The following is a 25,669-nucleotide window of genomic DNA, read 5'->3' on the forward strand; positions in this document are numbered from 1 at the left end:
AATTCATTGGATAATCGTATTACTACACACATGAAATACTGGTCAAATTTATAATAAATAATATCCTTCGAGCATATCGAATTGATATGCCACATATCAAGTCAAAATTTAAACCATGTAATATCAATTTTTTGTTGGGTGTAGTACTTGAAGAATTAAAAAATGGCTAAATGATTTGACAGAATGATTTTTACCTTATTTCACATTTCGGAATCCTCGATCGATATCATTACTGGAAAACGTTTCTATTTACTAAGAAGTGTTCCCATTTAATGTTTCCATTTCAGACCCTGAAATAACTTGCTCAATGTCTTGAGATTTTAAGGTTACCGATAATGGGCTCCCCTTTTTGGACTGCAAACAGAGAGACCAGACCCCCAAGGCCTCTTGTTTCCTGTCTAGTTTGGGGGCCTGGCTCTTCGGTCTTTTTCACGGACGTGGCTCTAAAAATTCCCCACGTCGTTGGTCATCGATCTAAAACTAATTAGCAGTAAGTTGCACTCTCGAGCTTGAAGGCGATGGCCAGAAGGAACGGGCACAGTGGCTGGGGTCGTGTTCTCGCGCAGGCACTTTAGCGTTTCTTCCTGGGCGAATGGTCCCACTGTGGCACTCAACTAGTTTCCGTTATAATTGCAGCAGACACATAAATAGTAAACTGCAATAAAATGCGAGAGGGAAAGGGGTAGGGGGAGCCATAAAAAAAACGGGAGGGGGCTATCAAAAAGTTGCTAGCAGCGCTTTGGCATAAAATAAAAGCAAAATGTTGTAAAACGATTGCAAAGTGAGATTGGAAATTACCGACACATAGACGGGCACACTGCCTCAGACACAGTGGCTGCTAGCAAGTGTGCGCACAGCCAGCAAACACAACACACTGGCATAGATGAACGTGCAAAAATTACAACAGCCCGACATGCAAACACTGCAGGCCGAAGGGGTGGAAGGGGGTGAAAGGGGGCTGCTGGTCGGCAGACACTTTGCACATTACAATGCAATTATTTCGGGCTGCTTGAACTGGAAGCAACCACCAGTCCATGACGTGCACTGATTGCCACAGTTGTGAAGTAGCAGGCGTCCACCCCAAGCTCGAAATCAAGACCCCGTTTCCAGGACCCACTCACACTCACACTCACACTTACACTAATACTAGCACGCACCCGAAGGGTTAACGATCGACGGGAAATTAAAGCGAGGCGAAAAGACTTCCCCGTTTGCCAACCTGGGCGTTGGCAGACTTGCAGCAGGCACTGTACCACCAGCTACTGCACTTTGAACTTGACTGACGTCCTGAAGAGCGGCTCGACTTGACTTCCCCCGAACTGCTGAGCTGAACTAGATGAGCCGGGATGGGATGGAATGGGCTGGTTTCGGATGGGTTGGAAAGGCAGGTCGTATCGCGTGCCCGAAATAATTTTCGGAAAATGCCTCGTTAATGTTTCTATTAACGGATTAGAGAGCGCAGCGAGCGGTGGTCACGTCAATCAGGCACGAGCAGAAGAAGAGCCAAGGACCCACTGGCATATAGCCTCGCCCCTTGTTGACTTGCCACGTACGTCAGTCATCCAGTCAGTCACTCAGTCATTCAGTCAGTCAGCCCCTGATGTGGATTTGGATTATACTGCGATGATTTTCTTGCACTTTTTCAGCTTTAGTCACACGTTAGTGCGGCACCCGTTTGTTCTTGTTGTTAGCACATTGACACGTTTTGCATAAATTTGCATTCAAATATGTGATGGCGAGTGGTCCGGGCCCCGGTCTTCGTGTCTGATTGAAGGCCGTTCGGCCCCAGAAGAGCCTGAAAAAGAGCTGAAATTATAATAATATCCAAGTTTGGCATGTTGCATGTAGGGCATAGCTGAAAATTGCTGATATGGAGCTGGGCGTAAGCTGATTCCATGTCCAGATTGCAGTCCAATGCAGTGAACTCATTCAGCTGAAGAGCGGGGAATTGCCTAAACTTTATTTTCAGGCAGTGTGATTAGCACAGAATTCAAAACAGGACAAACTTCTCTTACTGTAAAGGACTTTCCCTTGAAACAGGTGTTGGGAACCGGGTTTTGGAAAGGGTCAGGGGTCAACGGAAAAACATTTGCATACTTTTTGGCAGTTTTAAATTATTCAAAGAGAGCGCACAAAAGCCGGGCAAAACGGGCACTGAAAAATGAAAGAAAACGCCGCTGGAGGGGGTCAAAAGCCGACTGGGCCAAAAGGACCGAAAGGGCCGTCCAACCGTTGGTAGTGACAATTAAGCTGCACTCAAATTGCTTTCGGCCCCTCCCTTGCCAGTCGTCATTGGTTGTGCGCCCGTAAATATGCAACAAGATTTTTATTTAAATGCCACTCCATTTTTAAATCAAATCCCGACACCAGGCCGCGAGCCTGTGTCCTCTGCTCCTCTGCTCTCTGCCCTCCGTTGCCGCTTTTGTTTTCCGGCTTTTCTCTCTGTTGTCCTCGGTGCTTTTAATTTTCATCTTGTTTACTTTAACGTCATTTTCAACTCTTCGGTGTTTTCTTGAGCACTTTTCGCGCGCCCTTTCTCCTCTACTTTCTCCGCCCCGTCACCGAACCCATTGTGCCATCTTGGTCCTCGTCATTGTCGCTCGTGTGTGTCCTGTTCGTCTTGCCTGTCTCCTTAGTCGCTGCTTCACTGCGCGCTCCTTGCGCTGCTCGTGAAGTGGCACTCATCCGCACTTTTAAGCCCTACTGAATTCCTTTTATCCCTAAAATAAATATCTTCATCCACAGCAGTGCTCCGTGTTGTTTCCCCGGCTGCTGCTCCTCCTGGCGCTCCTGGCTCTCCTGGTGCCGGAGGTCCTCCAGTCCTCCAGTCAGGAGCATTGTCTGTCTACCGACTCCCCTTCATCATCTTCTCCGTACTTAAGAGCTCTAAAAGATTTTTAATAGAGTTCTCGGGCGACACTTTCGATTGTCTTTGCGTGCGACTTGTGTGGAAATTAAGCCTGAAGTGTGCAGTCTCCGAGATTTTCCTCGCCCAGTCCGCTTTCTCTTTTCACGCATTAGCATCCTCCGATTTCTCCAGTCATCTGCAGACCAGCCTCCCTGGCCAGAAGGAGGAGGATATGGCTGCCACCCCCTCAATGACCAATTGATGTAATGCTTAACCCGATTTCTTTGCCCTTCATTACCCCTTTCGCACGTCCTTCACACATTCCAATGACGTTATAATGATGACAACTCGAAGGGGGAAAAGTAAGGGACCTCCGGATTCGATTTTGGCTCTCGATGTCTGCTGGGGAAATCAGGAAAGCACAAAATGCCAATGAAGAAACAAAGCGAGGGAAGCAGAGCGAAATACAAATCAAATGTACCGCAAAACTGAATGAAGTCAACAAAGGATGCCAACTCTGGACTAATGGACTGGGAGACTGATAGACAGGACATGGGATAGGGTGAGGAGAGGGAGAGGGGGAATGCCCCAGGGTCGAGTGAGAGTGACAAATAAATTGGCGATTCCCATGGGTACACAGCTACAGGACTGCATTCGATGGGCGGAGGAGGAGAAGAGGGGCTGCATTGTCAAATGCTCACTTTTCATTGTCCTTGCGTGCGGGTGTGTGTGGCTGTTACGAGATTGTTAAGCACATAAGTTGAAATATTCCGATTGAGTAACTTTCATTATTGCAACAACAACGAGAATGACAACAACAAAGTGCCCATTTTGTATAAATAAAACAATGACAACGATTTCAACTCATTTAAATTCTGTGCTATAATAAATTTGCCTGCATAATTTCTATAGATACGACAACTTTTCCCTCCCCCTGGGTACCGAACACCCTTTGTCAGGGCAGGACATTGTTTAGTTTGTTTAGTGTAGACTCTCCAAAGTGCCTGACTGAATTTTCAATATATTTTCTGCATTTTAAATGATTTTCATGTCACACAATTTGTGTGCATTTCCAGCCGGCCTGCCGAGCTTTATGGGTTTTTAGTTCGAGCACTCCGACTAAATTCCAAGGCGGAGCTCTTTAAGCCGGCATTCCATGGCCCATAAGTCAATGATTGCAAATTACTGGCCGCTCGGCTGGGCTGCTCCGTATTCCATCGAGTATTCGGGGCCAACTAATTAAGGGGCTTAGATGCCGCTCCTCTCGTTGCTTCGGTTTCCAGTCCAGAGAAAGGACACTATCCTCGTATAATTGGAGGCGGAGCAGACCAGCAGAGCTGCGCTCGCTGTGATTTAATTAATTTCAATGCATAACGCCAACTCCGAAACCGGAACCCAAACTCAAAACCCAAAGCCCAAAGCCCGTACAGCCCCGAACCCGGGCCAGTCAAACTTGACACCGAAATGCCGAGTCCAAGGCAGAGATAGAAGCCCGCCCGAGTAAGGGGAGATGTAGAGCTGGTTGACTGGTCCGGGAAACGGCCATTCCGAAAGCAGACGAGAACTGAACTGGAAAATTAAATCGAGTATAATTTTTTCGGGTGACACTCTGCTTTAAATTTTGATGCCGAGAACAAAAACACTGCAACCAACAACACAACAAACTAGGTGAGAGGGAGATGGCCAAAGCGACCTTTAAGTTTCCATTCTTGTATTTCACCCTACACGCCTCTCTTCAGGGACGAAAACATTTTTCCGCAACATTGCGTTCTGACTTTAATTAGCATTTTTGCTGGCAGAAGAGAAAAAGGGGAGAGGCTGGTGAGATGTGTTTTTAGGTTCCCAAACAAAATATCTCGGCCAACGGATAAATTTGCATTTTCTTTCTGTAGTTAGAACTTTATTTCAAGGGACTACGACAAGGAAGTCGTACGATGAGAAATTCGGGCCTGTTACTATTAAACAAGGTCTCTAATTTGATATTTGTTCCGTTACATTAAGTATCAATAACGCTATAAGAAAAATAATATTATCAGCGAAACGTAGTTTATTTATTTATCGTTGCAACTAAAACTTTATAGAACAATGAGAGAGACCGCTGTAATTTATTTTTAAACCGGACCATTTTTTAAAAACGTAGTAATAAAAAAACCCGCTAGTCTGGGCACTCAATTATGAGTATCATCCAAATACTCACAATGAGAGAAACAAATCTTGATAAATTGATTAAGTTCTAAAGAACAATATTTCATAGCTTAAGTTCTAATATATATTTTATATTGTTCAATTTGTTATTGTGATATTTATTATTATAATTAAATATTATTAATGTCTTAAATTTCTTTTTTCAGGTAAGTGTTCTTATTCCAATAAAAAAATCCGAGTAAGTAACATCATTTAAGATGTTGAAATTTTCAACAGACTAGGAAAAATCCCGACATTTTTCTGTACATCATCGCTTAAAAATGGTTTTAGGTAGATGGAAGTTGAATTTCAGAGGAGTGTGGGGTAAATTGTTGACATTAAATGCGAGAAGAAAATCCAGCACTAACAACTCCTAATGAGGGACTTGCTCAAAATTTAATCTTGTTTCCAGGAAAAAAAATAATTTTCCACCCAAATTACGTTTTTTATCAACTGTAATTTTTGTTTTTTATTATAATTGAGGCGTGCTCGAGCGGGGGCCTTACATTAAGGGAGCTCCGTGGAGAATCTCCCTCTTGAACTTCCCTAGTATATTTTGTTGATGATATCTTACTTTCGTGTCATTTATTCGGCAAATTTATCACCTCTGTTTTCGTTGCACTCTCTCAAAAAGTATTTTCCTTTTTCTGTCGGATTTTAAGCTAACCTGGTTCTGAGTCATGTTACGTATACATTTTAAGTTTGAAGATGGATCATTTAAAAAAGCTGATTTTGGATACCAGTCCCGTAAATATTAATATTCGTTATTTGTCGTCGAAATAATTGTGCTAAAAGGGTATTGCAAGCTCCGGTTCTCGGCACTAGCAACGTTTGTTGTTTCAGCATTCTGCTTGTGATTCCATTTAAAATTAAGGCAGCAACTTTGTGGCCTTTTAATCTTTTAGGGCTTTAGCTGGGGCTCTTCTCAATTATTTGGTCATATAATTTTTTGTATATTTACTTATGGCGGAAAGTTTTCGTTCTTACTAGCCGAAATGCTTGTGAATGTAATTTGCCTCACTTTCTAGTGCTTATAAACAAAGATTATCGGGGAATTCAGGAAGTGAATAATCCCAGCTAACAAGCCGCCAACCCCTTCGGCCACAAGTTGTCTCCGTTTCCAATTAAAACTGTAACATCCTCTAATGCTCGCTCCCATAAGATTCGAATTAAGAAAACCTGTCGCAATATTTCTGTATCCCAAGGAATAAATTAACGAATGAACAAATTCCCAAGCCCCGCAAGGACACGCGACTTTCGACGAAATTCGACAAAAGCCAAAACCGTAACAAATCGCATTTAAATTTACCTGCCAAGGGGAAGCAGCAACAGAAATAGAAGCAGATCCGGGTACCAAGGACCACCAACCACCGAAAAGGATGCGATAATTTATAGCGTTTCATTTGCTCGTTCGACCCCTCGCGCCCCTGTAAATTCTAATTTAAATTTCGTAGTGTGCCAGGAGCGGTGCGAATGGACTAGAATCTCGGAGGGAGGGGGAGAAGGGGGATATCCTGCGAACAATAAAAAATATATTTTTATTTATGTGGCTTAATTTGGCGAGCGTGCAGAACATCCACAGCAACAACTAGCCCATCTACAATGCTACAGCACTGCTGGCTCATTTCGAATTCATTTCCATATCCTAGCAATCCTTCCTGAATGCGACAAAAAAGGCACACACACACCAAGTGCAATTGCCCCTTGCAAGAATTTTTCAAATGTTTTACACACAAAAATGTTCATTCCCTGCTCTTTGTTGCGTACAATTAGTTTGACAACAACAATAACAGTCGCCGAGTGAGTGGGTAACTGCAGTCACATAAAACAAAAGCGAATGACAATTGGAAAAGGACAACGACGGCGGGACGAGGACGAAAACGGGGAATGTCCCTCCACCAAAGGTGACTTTTAATGCCTTTTGTGTTGGTGTTGTTGCTGGTGATGTTGCTGTTGTGATTGCTGCTGGTTTGTCGCAACAACAAACGAACACGTGTTAACGGGCGAAGGGGTGACAAATTTAACCCCTTAGTCGCAAACCTCCCCGTTCCGCCTTACCTGCCTCGTCATGGCCTCGATTTTGTTTTGTTTTCGCTTTTTATTTTAATAGTGGAAATTATTGCACGCTACAGCGCAGCGAGTGGAAAAAGTAATATTAACAAGCTGGTAAATTGCACTCGGTGCTCGTTGCTCGGTGCTCGTTACTCGGCACTCGCTCCTTTAAGTGCTCCTCCAAGCGGAAAACTCGAATGACTGTCGCAAAAGTTTTACCTACAGTTTAATTTTCCCATGAAGCGGCTGTCCTGAATAATTAAAAATGAGTTATTCTAAAGCCCCTCCGTGTGCCGTATTATTCAACGTTAGGGTTGTCATCTCGTAATCCCGTTTCCCTGCTGCTACTTCTCACTGATTGTTTCGCTTCAACGACCAACCGCTTTGTGCCATCACCCCCAACCGCCCCTCCCCATCAGCCAATTCCCGTACAGCACCATAACAATTGAAAAACTGTTGTAATAACAGAACTTTTCTAATCAACCTGCTGGACATACAAGGGCTGGCCACTCTGGCCCTCTCACTTCCGCTACCCTTCTCTCCAGCTGATGCCATGTAAGTTTATTAAAATTATGTCCTGCAGATATTTGCAGACACTCGTAGTGAGAACTCCGGTGCAGTGAATGGATGGGATTGTATCGGAATCAAATGAAACGAACGTTGTGTCGACTAATGTCCAAGATGACAATGGAGCCGGAGAGCATTAAAGACCAAGCAGGGGGTTCGGTGGAAAAACTGTCGAGGCAAACAAAATGGAAATTCAAGGGGGTGGAGACAAGGAGCTGAAAAACGATTCGATTGGAAGGGCGGCGGATCAAGGGCGTCAAGCTGACAAATCAAGCAAACTGGGTACGGGTTCCGCCCTCCATCTGCTCCCTCCGATCAAATGAAAATGCATTTATTTATAAAGCAAATGACAAAAGTCCCAAGTGCCAGGGCCAAGCAAGAGCAACAGGATGTATCCGTATCTGTACTTCTATCTGTATCTGTATCTGCGAGAGTATCGCTCGCCATCTTCTCATGTATCCGTATCGCGTACATGGCACAAATGCAAAACTGCATTTGCGTTCTGCTGTCTAACTAGTTACCTATTGGCAGGGCAGGACACACACAGAACCACCCAGGACAGACCCCTCCAGTCTTGTAGCTGTTGGCAATTTTATTGACAACCCAACAGTCGGATGGGTGGACGTGGACTCTCCACCCAACCCAAAACCCACTCAACCCTTTTTGCAACGCCGCTCCAACTGATGCTGATTCTGATGCCGGCTGGAGGGGTTCGGTTGCATTTTGTGACAATGTTTATTTAGATTTTGCTGCTGCCAATTGCTGACATTGCAATTTCTATTCCTGCCAGGGACAAACACGCACACTCGTAGATAAACACACTCCCAGATGTGCTGCGTGTGCAGTGCGCAGCGTTGCATTTCATTATACACTGGCAGAAAAAAAGGACCTTGATTAGCGCCTGGGATCCGCAATTCCGTTGGTCTGGGGTTTTCCATAGAGTGAAATATCCGCTCGGAACCTCTATTTAATATGAATTATTCCTTGGCCTAAGTGCACCCTTGCATCTGCTAGTGCATTTCGCCTCCTTTCGTTTTTGCGGTCGTATGTGTTGTACTTTTTGGCATTTTAATTTCAAATTGTCAATTGGATTTAAGTACATTCGACAGCAACAACGCCAGCCGAGCACAGAGCTGTGATTGCCTTCATCGCTCCCCCAACGAAAATTTCGGAAATTGTTTGCCCATTATCAGGCCAGGGAAACGAAACCACAGCTCACAGCACTCACTTGCAGCCTGAGATGACTCGGCTTTATTGGCAAACGTTTGTTGGCCATAAAATTTGATTTCAAAATGTGTCAAATGTGCTTTAAATGTGACGAAATTTGATTACGCTATTGTCTAGGCAGCTGCTTAGGGAATTTACTCCTCAGAGAGGGGGAACTCATGCAACTTCTAGGTATCCCCAGGCAGCGTTGGGTCAAGTGAAGTTAATCATATTTGGCTTGCTAAACTGCTGGCCTCGAATTACGGCGTTCAAATGTTTTGTTAGGCCCGGCCAACCAATTGCCAATCAGCGGATGGCGAATCATAATTTTGAGGCTGCACACAGCACCAATCGATCAGCCGAGTCGAGTTTTTCCAGATGGATTTGAATTGGCGCCTCTATTACCGCTGCAATGGAGCCCGTACTTTCTGTATTGACTGTGCCACTGTCGATTTTGTTGCAATTACTCGCACCAAATGATTTCAGTATCCACTCATTTGTTGCCTGCATCCCGATGATAATCGCCTGCTCTTTGGCTGGGTAGTGTAGGGAGGGGGAGGGTATTTGCAATTAGTGTCAATTAGCGTGGGTTTTTAGTTATTGCGCCAAATGTTTATGCAGTTGGTAAGCACACAATGGACGAGTGAGTGAGTGAACGACCTGCTCTCGCTTACTGGTTATACCCGCTACTCGTAGAGTAAAAGGGTATGTTGTATTTGTCGGAACGTTTGTAACAGGTAGAATAAAGCGTTTCTGATCTTGTCCTTTTGTTCGTCCGTATGAACGCTAAGATCTCGGAAACTATAAATGCTAGAAAGTTGGGATTAACCATACAGATTCTTGGGGTTCCTATCCAGTTAAAGTTTGTTTCATCAGAGTTCCACGCCCACTTTAGCGCTCACAATTTTAAAGAGTGTTTTTCGTCCGCATTGTTAAAGATTTGGGAAAATAAATATATTTATAAATACCTATCATAATGAATTAATGAAATTTATTTTCCAAATCGGAACATTCGTTAAAAAGTTATGAGCAAATAATGGAATTCAAGCATTCTCTCGAACTTCCTTTAGCTAAGAAAGGGGTATCTTATAGTCGAGTTACTCGACTATACCGTTCTCTCTTGTTTTCATTTCAATTCCCAGCATATCTTCAGTCCCCTAAACGCACCTGCGCTCAGTTATTCCAGCTATGTTGTGATCTATTCCCAAAATTAATATACCAAACCCTGGCAGTCCTGGTCAAGTGCACTCATTATATATGCCAGCAGCATGCTCAGCAGCTGACGCAGAAGCCAGAGGGTTACGAAATCGCATTATAAGGGTTCTGTCGAAATGCTCAAAATATGCGCACTAGAGCAGGCTGTTCTCCTCTTCCCAACCCCTGCCACTTCACCATTTGCCACGCAATTTGAAAACTTGCAAAAAGACGCTGGCAGGGGACAATAGCGGAGGATATTTTGCAAACAAATAATAAAAATCCAATTTTACATTTAATCACGCGCTCAGTCAAACAAAAAAGAGGGAGCTTGAGCTGAAAAGGGCAGAAATAAACTTTCGACAACGGCTGCCGAGTTGTCGCCCAAAAGGACGCTGCTCGAGCTTCAACCCTCCGTTCGCCGCCTCGCCCATCCATTCAAGGATCAGGAACTCGGGGCTCAAGGTGACTCAAGTATTTTGCTTAATTTATTGCATTTTCCACGCTAAAATGCGCACAAACTTTCGCACAAGCCCCTGAAAATTAGGCTGCTCAGTTGAGTCCTGTATCCTGGAACCCTCCTGCATCCTCCTGCATCCCGTGCGACCTGCGTCATTATAAATTTAAAAAGCGTGTTAAAAGGGGTGCAGATCCCAGCCTGCTGCCACAAGGAGCTTAAGCCCTCCCCGCAGCCGCTCACAGCTCACAATAAATTTCATTTTTCATCATTGCAATTTCTGCGCGTAATTTTTCGTACATGTCGCACATAATTCATTCCCAGGGCTGCGATGTCGCCTGCGACATATGGATTAACAGCCGTGAAATGCCCTCCTTTATGCAGCCTCACCCTCTCCAAGGACCCCGACCCCTTCCCACTGTAAAAAGCGTTGAAAAATTAATCCTGAAGTGTGGTACGATTCGCAGCCCTTGGCTGGTTTCACTGTCTTCACGGTTCGGATTCAATGGGAACCTGCCACTTGTTTTGCATTAGCTGCGCTTTCAGTTCCTGGCTAAGACTTCAATTTGTGAGCTGGAGAACTATCCACGCAGCCCTTAAAAACATTCCAGGACGACCAGGCAGATGTCATCACAGTCTGTGGACTGACTGACTGACGTCACCGAAAGAAATCATGACGCATTTGATAATGACAATGATTGCACAGCTGACGAAGTCCCCTCGCCCCACCTCCATCTCCACCTTAACTCCTGCCCCCAAGACGCCTCTCACTTTGATGATAACTGCTTTGGTGGGCCAGCCAAGCGAGAAGCAGTCGGAAGAGCCATGTGTGATGACTGTGAATGGAGATGGACAGACTGAGCTGAGCAGAACGAAGAACGAAGAACCAAAGGGGGAGCAGCATCAGCATCAGAAGCCAAAGCCAAACGAGACATGGATGTTACTTTTTACTGTCAGTCCCAGTCGTAGTCGTAGTCGTAGTCGTGGTCCCGATTCCCATCCCCCACCACGCTGTCCCAGTGACAGTTGTACAAGAAATACAAATTTGCAAAATAAGCAGAGGGCCAGACCCGAACGGAGAGCAGACCAGACCATTGTGAGATAAATGACGACATGCTAAAGGAAGTGTCAACTGATTGCGCTGAGCTAGGCAGGCGTAAAAAACACGACGACGACGACTCTGCTCCTGCACGTGACGTATACGCCTCGTTGTGCGTGTGATGAACGAACGGATCTGGCGCGAAGGCCCTGACAATAAAACACAATAAAAAGAAATTATGAATAAATAATGCGCAAAGTAGCAATAGCTACAACACCGACATAAAAAACGCCAAAAAATTGAATGCAAAGCGGCGTCATCTGTTTATGATTTATATATTTTTTAATATTTGACTGAGAGACATCCGCATCCGCGTCAGAACCACCCGAAGACAGGCGGATAGACAGCCTGGCGACCCTGCTTTTTTTCCCCCAGTTTGAGTAGAACATTCCCCGACATCTGTTATTCATGCAACGAAAATCATCGGCAAACAAAATCAGCCACCATTAGGCGAGCATTTGTTCGCCAATTTCAGATGTGGCCCTGCTTTACTAAACTTCACTCCAATCCACACTGCTCACCTTCCCGACTTCCTTTTTATTGCTGTTGCTTTTGCTAAATTTAATTAATTTTCACGCCATTTCCGCAGTGCTCGCCTTGAAAGGATTCGCAAGCCAGGCCAAAAATTCTCATTAGCAGCTGCTCAGTGACAAGAAAAGAAAAGAAGAGCGCTCGAAAGTCGCTCTAATGAAATGTTTGCTCGCCACTCGTGTCACTCGCGCATCCGTTTGTCCAAGTAGCAAAGCGGGAATGAGGGAAATGGGCGGGCGACCGGAAGTGGCGTTGAATGGAGCGCATTCCTGCTTCCGGCCGAAAGCTGCGCCTTGATTAGCCTTAATTAAATTCCACCTGGCTGCTGCAACTGACAATAAGCCGGGCTGGAGGAGCCCTTATCCAGAATCGACGGTTCATAAAGTATCGGCCAGGGTTTTTGCCCCACACCAATCATTTATTTTATTTGAGCAGCATTTTCTAGCTAGTCGGAGCTTCCATTTTCCAGGTGTCAAAGTTACTTCAGAAACTTGTATCCGTTGAGAGCTTCTTTGATATTGGGCTTATTAGTATAGCTTATAGTTGGACCTAACGTCCCTCTACACACAAAAAAAGCCACACGCTGTGATCAAATCGATATGCGCATGGTAAAATTGTGATATTTATACGCATATCGTTTTTACCATGCAATACCGATTTTTTTCTCTCAGAGATTTTCTGACTTCGACTTCGACTCGAAAGACTCATTCGAAATTCGAACTGGCCTATTTAAAACATGTTGCTTACATTTCGAGCATATCAAGTCAAAATTGATACCACATAACATCAAATCGATCATCGTTCATCAAGTTCTTTTCGGGAATATTTTTAAAAATCATCATTAGTACTTTAAACAGCTGGAATCAGATACTTTAGTTCTTTAGTTGAGTTTAAAATTGTAATTGGTACTGGATTGCAAGAGCCTGCTTCCTACACTTAATTTGACTAGCTTCATAGAGTCATTCGTTATAATAAAACACCAAAAGAAATTGAAATCATTGAAGGAATAACCTGATTTCTGCTAAAGTTTTCACAACATTTTCTTACTGTTTTGCAAATTTAAGAAAAAGGTCCGTGTTTCCGACCCCATCCCTGTCAACTAATCCGCAGCTGTTCCGCCTTAAGGGAAGAAAGCGCTAACCCAAAAATTATGATCTTGAAATTAAATTTTCCGTCTGGTGTTGCCTTTATGGTTTATGAAGTGTTGCAAAAATATCTACAGATATAACCGAAATAAAGGCGAGCAGAGTCAAGAAACACAGTAGCGGAGGATGCTGCATCAGCAAAATGGAATCCGGGGGAGAGTGGAACTCAAACAGAGGGCGAAGCGAAGAGGAGCAGGAGTTGGAGTTCCGAGGGCTGCCCACTTGCAAAAGAACATGCAAAAGGATTTTCGTCGATTTTCGAGTGCTATATCTGTGCTTCTGCCATATGTGCTGTGCGAACTGTTCCGGGGGAAGAAGGACTTTTCGTCCTGCAGCGCTTTTCTCGCCCTGCATAAACATTGCTACCCCTCTCCATCGCTCCTTCGAGTGGGCATGGCTCGTCTCTGTTGTTTTGCCAGGCTACTTGCGACTTTTTCTCCATTTTCCGCTGGCCATTTGGCACTTCTGCTATTTTGTATTTTCCTCAGTGCCCCGGCCTTCCCTTTTCCAGCGACTGCGGCAGTGGCTGTGTTGTAGTGCTCAGCGGCATTTATTGTTTCTGGCGTCAGTTGTTGCACTTTTTTCACTTGCACATCCATTTCCAGTTCCTCTTTGGCTGGCTCACATCGCGCGTTCTCAGCATTTTTAACAGCTTATTTGGCCAAGGCATAAAACTAACCAGTCCTGTGCCAACTGCCAGTTGAAGAATCGGTTGAATCAGGAACGAACTATTGATTAAGTGCAGGGATTGGGTGGGGGAATGTTAAGGCAAATCCACGCAGTCATAAATTAAACAACTGACAAATCAAATTCCCATCAAATGTGCCGTGTACACAAATGTTTCAAGGGCTAAAACAACACAGCCAGAGAGCAACAATAAATCGGCACGAAATCCTCAAACAATTACATGCAAAGAATGGCACATGAGTGGGTTGAGTGGGTGGTTGGGTGGTAACCCAGAACATAAAGTGGCCATAAAAAAGCGGAGCAGAAAGGAATCGAAAGAGTCAAACTGCAAGCGCAGCAAGGCAAATATCAAAGAATCGTTGCACAATTAACAAAGGGAAGGATGGGCAAGGCTAAAAAGGGACTGAAAAAAGGAACTTTGTTCCCGGGTGTATGCTTCATTTTATGAGATTTTGATATGCCGACCAAGTGAGGGAAAGGCCGAGAAAGGACGAGGATGTTTGTGAGCCACAGGCAGGCAAAGAGAATGCTCAGTTTGGAAAGGGGGGAAACCACAGCCGCAGAAAGTATGCAACAATAATCCGCACCTCTCACGCGTGTTCTATCTGCACCTGAACTGAAAAACCCGACCACCTGAAAGAGGGGGCAATTTTTCACTCAGCATAATTTTCGCCGTTTTCGGCATTCATCTTTGACCCATCTGCAAAGCCACCACTTTCACCTCCTACCCCTGCTGACTGCTCTGCGGCAAATATTTTATATGCGTTGCATTGCTCAGTGAATCCTTGGCCTGCCTTTGGCCGGTTTTATTGCCGTTGCAGATGATGGACATTTGGCGTTTGCCGGCTCCTTTCCCACTTCCCCACATCACCACCCACTTTCCATTCGGCCGCTTTATGGGCCGCCTGACGAACTGATTGGAAGTCAGCGAATTCCTCGCCTCTTGCCCATTTTTCCAACCCATTTTTTCCTCTTTTCGCTGTGCCCAGTCAACGAGCACTTCACTAACAGCTTTGAGTGTCCACACAAAATCGAGGAGTGGAATGGGGGAAAAGCGTGTTCGGCATCTTGAACTGCTCGCTTTCCACTGCCGATTTTCTTGCTCTGCTGATGCAGCAGTAGATGGTGAAAAAAACACTGCCGGGCAATACTTCTTCATTTTAGTTTCGGGGCGATGCTGTCTGAACTGTGATTAGACCCCTTGCATTTCAGCAGGCTGCTCCCCATGCATATGTATCAAAATAAAGCCATTGAACATCATTATTTTGTGGCCATCGAACTGAAACTTGTGCAAAATTCACGCATAAAATGACTGAATATCGAGACTCACCGCAACAATATGGACATTTACCGACCAACCCCCTCGCTCACTTTGTGCCACATCAATATAAACTGGAAACCGGCGGCAACCGAAAATGACATTTCAAAGGCAAACCGAAAACATATTTCGCCTGCAACATTTTCGCGTACTTTAATGATCATTTTCATGTGGGAGTGGAAGTGGGAGTGGTGAGCAGTAGGCCGCGGTGGTGCAAATTATGCATACGGCCGCGACGACACACGGGTCGTATGTGTGATAAAAACCCCCAGAGCGTTTCGAGTGCGGTTAGGCCGGCACTGCCGGAGTCCGAGCTGAACTTTCGGGTCTCTGGGCCACAACATCATCTCATTAACAATCAGGCGAAGCGGCGGGAGCCACGAGAACGAGCACCATCGACATGGTTGCGATTCGCTGTAAGTGTCGGGCACATTTCAAATCAGTTTGCCACGGCATACACCCTCCACCCAGCGACCATTATTTAAATCACTATGGACGGCAGTCCATGTAGTGACGAAGCGCACCAGGAGAGTGTGCGAAGGCGACTACTATTATATAGCCGCAAAATTGAAAATCTGCTGTGATAGTCCGATCGTAATGAGTAATACACCAATCGAAAGGTATTGCAAAAACTTAAAGAATTGCATACCAAGACTTTAAGAAAATCAATTGGCTTGGGAGAGAGAGCGGTGAAAGTGAAAAAGTGAAAATTTCGAAATTTGGAGCTGTTGGGGCCGGTGGGGATAAATGCCCCTTCGCAATATTTTAGTTGTATTCCTTTTGAAAATACCCGTCGAATGAGGGGTCATTTGTCAAAATCCGACGCTCCGTTCAAAAGTTATAGCCAAAATAAGATTTCCTTCTTCTTCCCAAAATGAAAATTTAATTCTGTTTGTCAGTTTGTCAGTTTGTCAGTTTGTCAGTTTGTCAGTTTGTCAGTTTGTCAGTTTGTCCAAAACATGTTTCTTAAGTTTTGAAAATTTAATATGACGTTCATCACATCGATATAAAAAACTTTTGTTCTACCACTTTTGGAAAAACTCGCTAGTTTAGCGGGAAAACAGCTATAAATAGCAAAAATTCGGAAAACCGTAACTTCTATACTACTAAAGCTACAGACTTGTGCTGCATCTTGTTTGAAAGGTATTTTTAAATGCTATAAACTCCTTCTATATGCAATTTGTGTAAATGTAATAATTAAAAAGATATGAACAAAAGACAATTTTTTAAAACTTTTTTTTTAGCTTTTTTTTATTTTTCTCAAAAACGGCTCTAACGATTTTCTTGAAAACTTTAAACTGTATAGCCCTTGAGATTCCTTAAATTTTGGTATATAACACATTACTGTAAAAAGTCACGTTTAAAAGTTATTTTTATACGAAAATAGCCACTTTTGCCAGCTCGAACAACTAAAGCTTCCTGAGTATTGAATTTTGTGTGAGGGTATCCGAACTGTATTTTAGGGTCATGGAATCAGTAAATTTGCACTTAAGAGTTCCATATAGGAATCTTTTGTTCTACGACTTTTGGAAAAAACCGCTACTTTAGCGGGAAAAAAGCCAAAAATGGCTAAATTTCGTTAGTTTGTAAGTTCTACACTACTAAAGGTACAGACATGTGCCATACCTCGTTTAAAAGGTATTTTGAAATACTTAAACGCCTTTTTAACTTAATTTGTTTAAATACAATGGCTTACAAATTATGATTGACCAATTTAAATTTAAATGTATATTTTAGCTCCTATGAGAGCAAATGTAAACAAACAAAAACTTCTGATATCAAATAAAAACACCTCTTAACGAGGTAAAAAACTAGTGACGATCGCACCTTCAACATACAAAAGTTCTGATATCAACATTTGTGACGAAAAATTATTACACTCGTCATTAAATAGACTTTCTAATATTTTCTCATTCGGCACGCTGCAATAGAAAATGCCTATGAAGGGAAAAAGGCTGGAATAGTCTGTTAGGGCGGGCCGAATGAGAAAATATTAGAAAGTCTATTTAATGACGAGTGTAATAATTTTTCGTCACAAATGTTGATATCAGAACTTTTGTATGTTGAAGGTGCGATCGTCACTAGTTTTTTACCTCGTTAAGAGGTGTTTTTATTTGATTCAAAAAAGCGATAACGACCGGGTAATGATGAAGTGCAGCACTAACTGCAGCAGGGCGAACGGCCGCTGGACACTGCAGCACTAGAAACAGCAAAACAGCGACAGCAGCAACCTGCAACACATCGAACGTTGCAGGCGTTGGCCAAAATTGGTTACGCGTTTTGGTCAACAGACGCCAAAAGTCCCGGGGCGACAGATCCGCAAGTGGGGTGATTTCGACTGGGACTGTAACGGGTAACTCGTTTGGTTTGTGACGGGGTCAACATGTAGGCATCAATGGAGGCAACGGACGGACAGACTAACGGACAGACGAACGGACAGACAAACGGACAGATGAACGAAAGGCTAGTTTCCGGCGATGGGAGCGTGTGAAAATGAGTGGCAAAATGGTCAAAGGGGCGTTGCGTTGTCCCTGCCCAATAAGTTTGCAGGGCGTTCAAAGGAATCAGTGAACTTTAGCGAAATTACAGCCTCTTCCGACTGTTGAACTCCTCTCTTCCAGCTTCTCGGAGGGCACATAAAATGTCTAAAATATGCTCGACAAACGCATTGCCCATTCCCATTCCTCGATGGTCCGCTGATGTAATATAAATAACCGACTTAGTGGCCTCGGCCCTCGGTCTGCCTTTTCGCATTTTGTTTGTTTTTAGCCTGAGCCTTTCGGCCAACAGCCATGGTCCTGCCGGCTGATAACGGAGTCGCCGCCTTTGTTGTCCTGGAACCAGTCTGTTCAGTCGGTGGTCTGGGCCAGTTGCTTTTTATGTGTCATAACCATGGAGGCACTAGACACGGACGTACATATATGCGGATCGGGTTAGGGCCTGTTGACAGCGTTGGCGGCCTTTAATGGCCGGCCGAAACGGCGCAGAAGGCAAACAGGAGCTGCAGGACGAGACAAGAGCAAACAATGGCCGCGCCATCATTGACTGCGTTAATTGCTGTCATTCATTTGAAAAGTCATACGCGCGATTTTTGGACCAGCACACTCGCAGGACCTCCTGCCGCCGTTAAAAGTGATGATTATGCGTTCACCCTTTCGCTTTCGTTCTATAAAATTTAACGGGGCTTTGCTAGCCTTTCCCTCCTTCATGTCATCATCGATGGTCGTGCAGATATTAATCCCCACTGGGCGGAGGCTGGAGCCCAAAAACAATATGCGCTTCACTTTTACTTTTATTCCGTCCCTTTATTATTATTTGCTTACTTAGAGCCCGGTACTCGCTTTTCCAATCCCTCGATCCCTTTTGAATCCAATTTGGCTTCTAAGCCTTCGACATTTTCGCTGTGGTCGTTTATTGATTTTGCCCCAAACAGATGGGAGCTGAAAAGGATGGAGAAGGAAAGGAAAAATACGATATGTGGTTGTCATTATCCATTGATGGGGATACGGTATCAAGACCGTTTAATAAGCATTTTAAAAACATTTATTTTTTGTAGGGGTTGCGATTTATAGATACCAATGCAGATCCAGAGACTCGTCCTCAAAGGAGACCACATCATCCACTTTGCTCCCCGTTCTGGGATAACGTAGCACTTAGCTTTAACGCGGCATAAAACAGGAGTTGCATATTGAAATTTTAATGCAACGCCCTTCTGGCAGAGCCCCTCGTCGGAACGGATGCACATACATAAATTCCGCTCGTGTGGTTTTCAAAATGCATTACGGCCAACAGCTTCCTCCGGCCGCTCCATTTCGCATCCCTTACATGCTGACCTATGAGACCCCTCGTCCCCCAGCTTGAACCCGGCTAAGCTAATCAAGGGCTGAGCCAACAATTTACTTAGCCCCGGACCTCCTGAACCGTGATGGGTGGCGGTGGTATGGTACACACAAAAAAATCAATTGGTGACGTGAACCAATATAATTGTCCCCAACCACAAAATTTGTCAATTCTACTTAATACGTCAACGTAGGGGTTACTATAAAAATTAGTTATGCAACTGTAAAAAAGGGTTGAATGTGCCTAATCTTAAATTGTAGTTAACTTACCATGTTTATAGTAGATATAAAACTATTTATTGTTATTTCCCTGCATCAAAGTAATTTATAAGTAATATTAAAATGGTAATTGTCAAACTACACCTTATAAAGTTTCGTGTTTCACTTGACTTCCAGCTAGTGTGGTAGTAAATTAAAGACTTAAGACAGAAAATAAGTTTTAAAATAAAATCTTAATGACTTGGGCTTGGTTCATGAAGGGCTAGACCCAATTTGGAATTAAATATAAGTTTGGAATAGAATAGAATAATTACTGTTACATACTTTTATATTAAATAAGTTACGTTAAGGTAACTATTGTTCATAGTTAAACTACTATTTAAAATAGTTTCAAGGTACAAAAATAAAATACACACATCCCGTACACATAACTAATTTAATGGTAGTTTAACTACTTAATACAACTACGACTATTTTGGTTGTTAAAGTACTAATTTTTTATAGTTACTGAACTACATTCATTGGTCAATTTTACCAACCTAATTTTTTTGTGTGTAGCTCTTTCCTCCGCCGGTGTTTCCATCATATCAGCTACGGCTTTGGCTGCTCCAGTGTGAAGCTCCTTACATCCTTTCGCTACGTTTCGTATGGTTTGGTTGGGTTTCGTCTGTCCGCCGCCGCCTCATGCATAAACCAATTTGCTTTGCATAAGCAGTGGGCAGGGGTTACAGGGGCTGGAGGGGCTAGAGGGTCTGAAGGGGGATTCCCCTAGCGAGACTCTCCAATTGCAGCAATTTTCCGACTTCACTCTATGCATTTATGCGCCTTTGTCTGCGGCCGCTCCTCTTCTTTTTTCCGGCTCCGTTCCCTGTTTTTGTTGCTGCTACTCATCGTCTGCGGCGTCGGGTCATTAATTTGGAAGCGAACACCTCCTGAACCACCACCTCCGGGAAACCCCCTCCGACCAATCAAACGGAGCGACCCCGGCTCGAGTGGTCAGCAGGGCCCGGTTGCAGGTTCTTAGCGCCATTTCCCCAGTGAGAAATTAGGAAATTGCATTTGCTGGCAAAACGAGCCGGCGGCAGCGACGTAACGGAATTTACGCGATGCACTACCAGGCCCAGAACCGTCGAAGATATCCTATCGGCCAAAGGGCAGAACGGGCCTTCGACAGCTGGAAATTGCCAAAATGTAAATTCTCATATGCCCGGCAGGCAGGCAGGCACGGAGGGCCAGGCATATAAATTTATTGCCCGCGTAGGCGAGAGTCCCAGTCGAGTAGCCCAATCATCATCATCATCATTGCCATCGGGATGATCATAGTGCGGGACCCTAAAATATTCATAATCAACGCGGCATTAGCTATGGCTGCGTTTTCATTTCGTTTTTGGCTTCTGCCGGAGCTCATCAATGAATCAGCATCGCAGCTTGTGGCATAATTGGGGTTATGTTTTAGTTATGAGCAGACTTGGTGTGCGGGCGATTTGAACGGAGGGGTGGGGATAATGGAAGCGACTCCCTGACAGTTCGCTCTGATTTTAAATCGATACATCTGCAATCGCACATCCCTGATTCCGGATCCCAGATCCCTGACCCGTGCAATGCGCTCCGTCTTGTGCCGGACGGCGACAATAACAACCATTAAGTGCGGCCAGCACGTAACCGGGCAATAAACAAGCGTGACAAATGATGCTGCTAAATGAAAGTTGATTGCCAGTTGACGGCCACACCTGTTTCGAGCAGAACCAGAGGACATCGCCGATTCCTTTCGTGCAGGACAACAGTCAAAATTGTCAGAGACATCGAAGAGGAAAGCACGAACCGGGAAATGGCAGCGAAAAAATCCCAGCATACCGGAAGTTAGCATCGCCGCAGTTCTGCTCCTGGTCCTGGGTTCGCATCCTCGTCCTGCGCTGCGCCATTAATAATGATGGCGGCGACAAAATGGCCGCCGCTCTGTCCTTTGATGTCACGTGTCGGAGCTGCGTGTGATTTCTACGACAGGACATCGAATCCGAGGCGAAACGGAGGAGCACAAAGGTGACGCTGGCTTGTTTTCCCTTCCTTGGCTGACAGTCCCGCTGTTTTCCATTCAAATTGCTCTGTTGTCGCGCTGTCACATCAGTTTTCGATGGACAATAAACGATAAAGTATGTGTAAGTCTCTGGAATTAATTTAAACAAATTGAAAAAGAGTGCAACAATGCGAAATGTATTGCCTCCATCAGATTCTTAAAAACTTGTAGATTAAAGCAGCCTTTAAACCGGTTTAAGCCAGTCGAGCCCTGTCCATTGAGTCAGGTGGTCTGGTGCCCACCTCGGGTATTTTAAAACTCCCTCAGGTTGTCAGGGACAAACCGAGCAGTCTAGCCTGTTCTGGCCAACCGTTCCGTTCCGTTCCGTTCCCCCAGCCAGCCAGCAAGCAAATTACTAATTGGCAAGCAAAACGCTCCGGTTGTTGTCCAACAAACAACGACAACGACAACGACAGAGTCGTCTGGCTGGGACTGCCAAGAGGATGCCGTCCGAAGGTGGCACACATGGCACACAAGCTTCATTAACTCAAACTATGCTGCATTTTGCGATTATCAAATTGTCTTTACACACATGAAGCCAACGATTGAAGCGGAGCTGGTCTGGGCTCGCAAGGGAAGCACTGATGACTGCTGATGGCAAATAGCAAGTGGAAAAGCTGGGCAGGACCAGGACACAGCACAAGAGGACGAGGCAACCGCAGAAATATGAAGCGCATGTTGCAGCAACGACAACGACAACGGCAGGATGAGTGGAAAATCCCCGAAATGCTTTGGGATATTTTGTTGAGCAAACAACCATGCAAAAATGCAGCAGAACATCGTTCTCGTTCTGAAAACGACGACGGAACCCGCCTAGAACGATGGACATCTGATGGACGGGGCAGATAATGCGGAGTGACAAACTGCCCGACTGGACGGGCAACTCACACCGACTGGCCGCATTATCACACCTGACGGTGATTAGAGACTCCACACGACGACAGCGGAGCTCTTAAATTTCATCTGCTGCAGCGATTGATAGAAAGTCGGTGCTGATCAAGGGCTTTGATTGATGGCAAAGGTCGGAAAAGGGATTAAACCGACTAAATAGACAGGTCTGTGGCTCTGGGATCTCCTCCTCCGGATGGCCTGACCATTTGCAATTAGCCTGTCGCTGGGGAAAAGCACCTCCAGTTGCCGGTGCCTAATGAACTCCCAAGGAACTAAGTTCCAAGTTTCGTCGGGTAAACAGAACAAAACTTTCGCCAATGCTGGATGTGGGTCATTGTTTCGGATTGCAGCTAAACTTCCTTCGCTCGGTGTTGCCTGGTATGCAAATATTTTCCATTTAATTAACGCATGAAAACTAGCTGGCAACGGTGAAAGGGAAAAGGAAAGGGAGAAGGGCTAGTGTGGCAGGAACTGTCGCTGCAGATTAAAATAAATTGCATAGAAATTTATCATTCGAATCTGGAGGCACACAACAACAGCAACAATGGAGGGCAAAAACAACTTGACACAGTTGCAAAAGTTGGCAAGAAAGTGGAGCTTTGGGTCAGTTTTCCTGTGTATGCGAGCCATAATTAATCATAATAAAAGCTGGACGGAGGGAGGGAACCGGGGGGTTGGAATTAGTCGGAGGGGCGAGGAAAAAATAACCACAATTTCCCAGCATTTTCTTTGCCATTAAAATAAATGAGCCAATTAAGCTGCGGCCCAAGCGCCCTTGCCCCACCTGATTCGCAAATCCGACCTCGGATTCCAGGCTCCAGGTGTTGCGCATCATCATCAGCGTCGGAGATTCGGATGAGATTGGCCTGGGTCGGCGTCTGAGTCCTTTTCCCAATTTATGCGCTGGCTGCTGAAATTTATTTATACCTCCCTTAAGTTCTACCCTGATTGGTAGGTGGTCGTCGCTGACTTGTTGACCGGGGTTAAGTCGTTCGAAAATTTGCTGCTAATGAAACTGAAGGAGCCGCTAATTTTTAGCGCGTTGTCAGCGCAACAACAATGCCAATCGCATCATTTGAATTTCAGTTTAGCTGGCTTATTTTGTTTTCCCCGCTATTCTCTTTAACTACGTCACACGGGACAGATAGTTGCGATTGCGTTGAAAACAGTCTGGGACCTTCAAAGTGCGGTTTCCTACGAAATCTATTTTTGATAAAAAATCCCCGGGAAGAACATAAACATCTACCCACCAGATTGGCTGCCTCTGAAAAAAAGTGCAAGTCACTCTAACAAAATATTGGCATAGCTTTAGCAAGTAGCCATAAAGTAGAATACATAAATTACGTGTATAACGAGTAAATAATAAATTTGGTAAAGGCTGCTTAGAATTTAATGTAAATGGTATTGGCATTGAGAAAACCGCAAGTTACGGGTGTAAAAAGTATGATTGATATTATAGCAATGGCTTAGCTAATCACTGTTTTTGTGCTACTTAACTCAGGCGATCGAACGCTTGATTGATCTTGAAGTTTCCAGTTTGCACCGACTCGGCACGAGATGCGCATTAATTGATGGGGATTTACTACACACAAAAAAAGCATGTTCCCGTAAAATCGATATGGCCATGTAAGTAACCCATATCGTTTTTACATAAAATATTCTTTTCGACCAGGACAAATTTATCTGGCCCCATAACAAATTAAAATTTATCTTAGGTGATGTAAAATCGATCTACGTTTCATATCGTTTTTTTTCTGGGTGTAAGCTTTCCTCCCTTAACCGCAAGAACAACTGGTGAGACTCCCTTGTCACTAGCTTTATTGTCAACCTTAAACTATCAGTGCCGGGGGCCAAAAAGCGGCCCCGACTAATTAGAGCTCTGGCACGAAACCAGACACAAATCATGCGCCAGCTGCTGGCCACCCTTGGCTGCAGCTCCCTCTGCGGCTGCCACCGCAGCCTCCTGCTTTGCATTCACACTTGGCTGTCCCTGTACCAGTGACTGTGCCTCCTGGCACCTCCTTTGCCGCTCCTCCAGCACGGCAGCCTGGACAACCGCAAAGGCAGTGCCGGCACCCAGCAGCGATCCGGCCGCAACATCCGACCAGTGGTGCTTGTAGTCCATGACCCGGCTGAGGGCCACGAACCAGGCCAGAGCCACGCAGGCCAGCTGGAGCACGGGACTCAGCAAGGATCCTGGCAGGGGCCAGCGGCGGTGTCGCAGGTGCAGGGCCACGAAAACCAGGCCGTAGAAGGACATGGCGGAATGGCCGCTGGGAAAGGACACGTTGACGTCACGGATCATGTCCTCGGTGGCTCCCGAAAGATCAGGCCGGCAGTCGTAGTCCGTGAAGTATTTCTTAACCCCCTGGTACGCCGCATCCGAGCAACTGCCTCCGTCCTGGAAATGTGGCATGCACACTGCGAAGAAGTGGGGCCTCAGTCGCCCTATTGTGTGCTTGCCTATGCTCTTGATCAGGTCGTTGAAAACGTAGCCGTAGAGGAACCAGCGCACCGTGTTGTAAACCGGCCATAGAAACTTCCAGTGGGACCTGTCTCCGCGGTAGCAGAGAAAGCTCTCCAGGATGATTAGACCGATCAGTGGCAGGTACAGTCCAAGCCAGTGGAGAAGGGTGGGGCTCACTGTGTTCTCGTGGTACGGATACATCAAGGACTCGTCGTCGCAGAAGAAGCCCCGCTTGGTGGGAAGTCCCCAGAAGCGACCAAAGTTTTCCACCAGGACGAGTAGAAGGCCCAAAAGGACCAAGTCCACCAGCAGGCGAACTGGAGGCCGGAAGCTCAGACTGAAGCTCATGTTGAATGATCGATTCAATTCCGGGATGCGTGCGATCGATCCAGCGTCTCACTAGTCACTGATCTGCGGCTCGGGTCGAAGTCGGACATCAGCCCCCAGCAATCTGGGCCCAAGCCCACTTGACGCGGATTATTAATAAACAATTCTTATTGTTGTCACTGATTGTATTATTAGACTGCAGCTTCGAAAGGGGCTCGGGCTGACGTCGCAGATACTTTCCGCTGGGTGGAAGCCCCGGGTCGAAAAACAAAGTGCCCAGCTAGCTGTTCTGCGGGCTTATCAGCCTGTTGCCACGCACGTGCTGGCGCTATTATCGATCCGCTGTTCCCGTCTGGCCCTGAAGCGGTCAGCGCCAAAACACGCGAGTTGCTGTTTACTGCGAATCCGAGATCTCATGGTTATGTACACCCAAAAAAACATAGTCATAGAAACGATCCTATTGTTACATAAATTCTACACTATTGAAAGTCAAATTGCGCATCAATAAAATGAGTTTAATTTAATACTTTCGGTATAGAAATGAAGCTACAAAACATTAAGTTT

General features: G+C 45.1%; 2 protein-coding genes across 2 annotated transcripts in view; one reads left to right on the plus strand and one right to left on the minus strand.

The window, feature by feature from the left end:
• The window catches only part of LOC108062178 (uncharacterized), a 303,814-nt gene that overhangs the window by 130,248 nt on the left and 147,897 nt on the right, over positions 1 to 25,669 (plus strand). The gene's annotated exons all lie outside the window — the stretch shown is intronic.
• Positions 24,113 to 25,197, minus strand: LOC108062179 (putative phosphatidate phosphatase). The gene has a single exon (XM_017148735.3). The coding sequence runs from the start codon at positions 25,124 to 25,126 to the stop codon at positions 24,179 to 24,181; it is 948 nt and encodes a 315-aa protein (XP_017004224.2). The 5' UTR covers positions 25,127 to 25,197; the 3' UTR covers positions 24,113 to 24,178.

The sequence above is a fragment of the Drosophila takahashii genome, chromosome 3L (genome assembly GCF_030179915.1).
Source record: "Drosophila takahashii strain IR98-3 E-12201 chromosome 3L, DtakHiC1v2, whole genome shotgun sequence".
Lineage (NCBI taxonomy): Eukaryota > Metazoa > Arthropoda > Insecta > Diptera > Drosophilidae > Drosophila > Drosophila takahashii.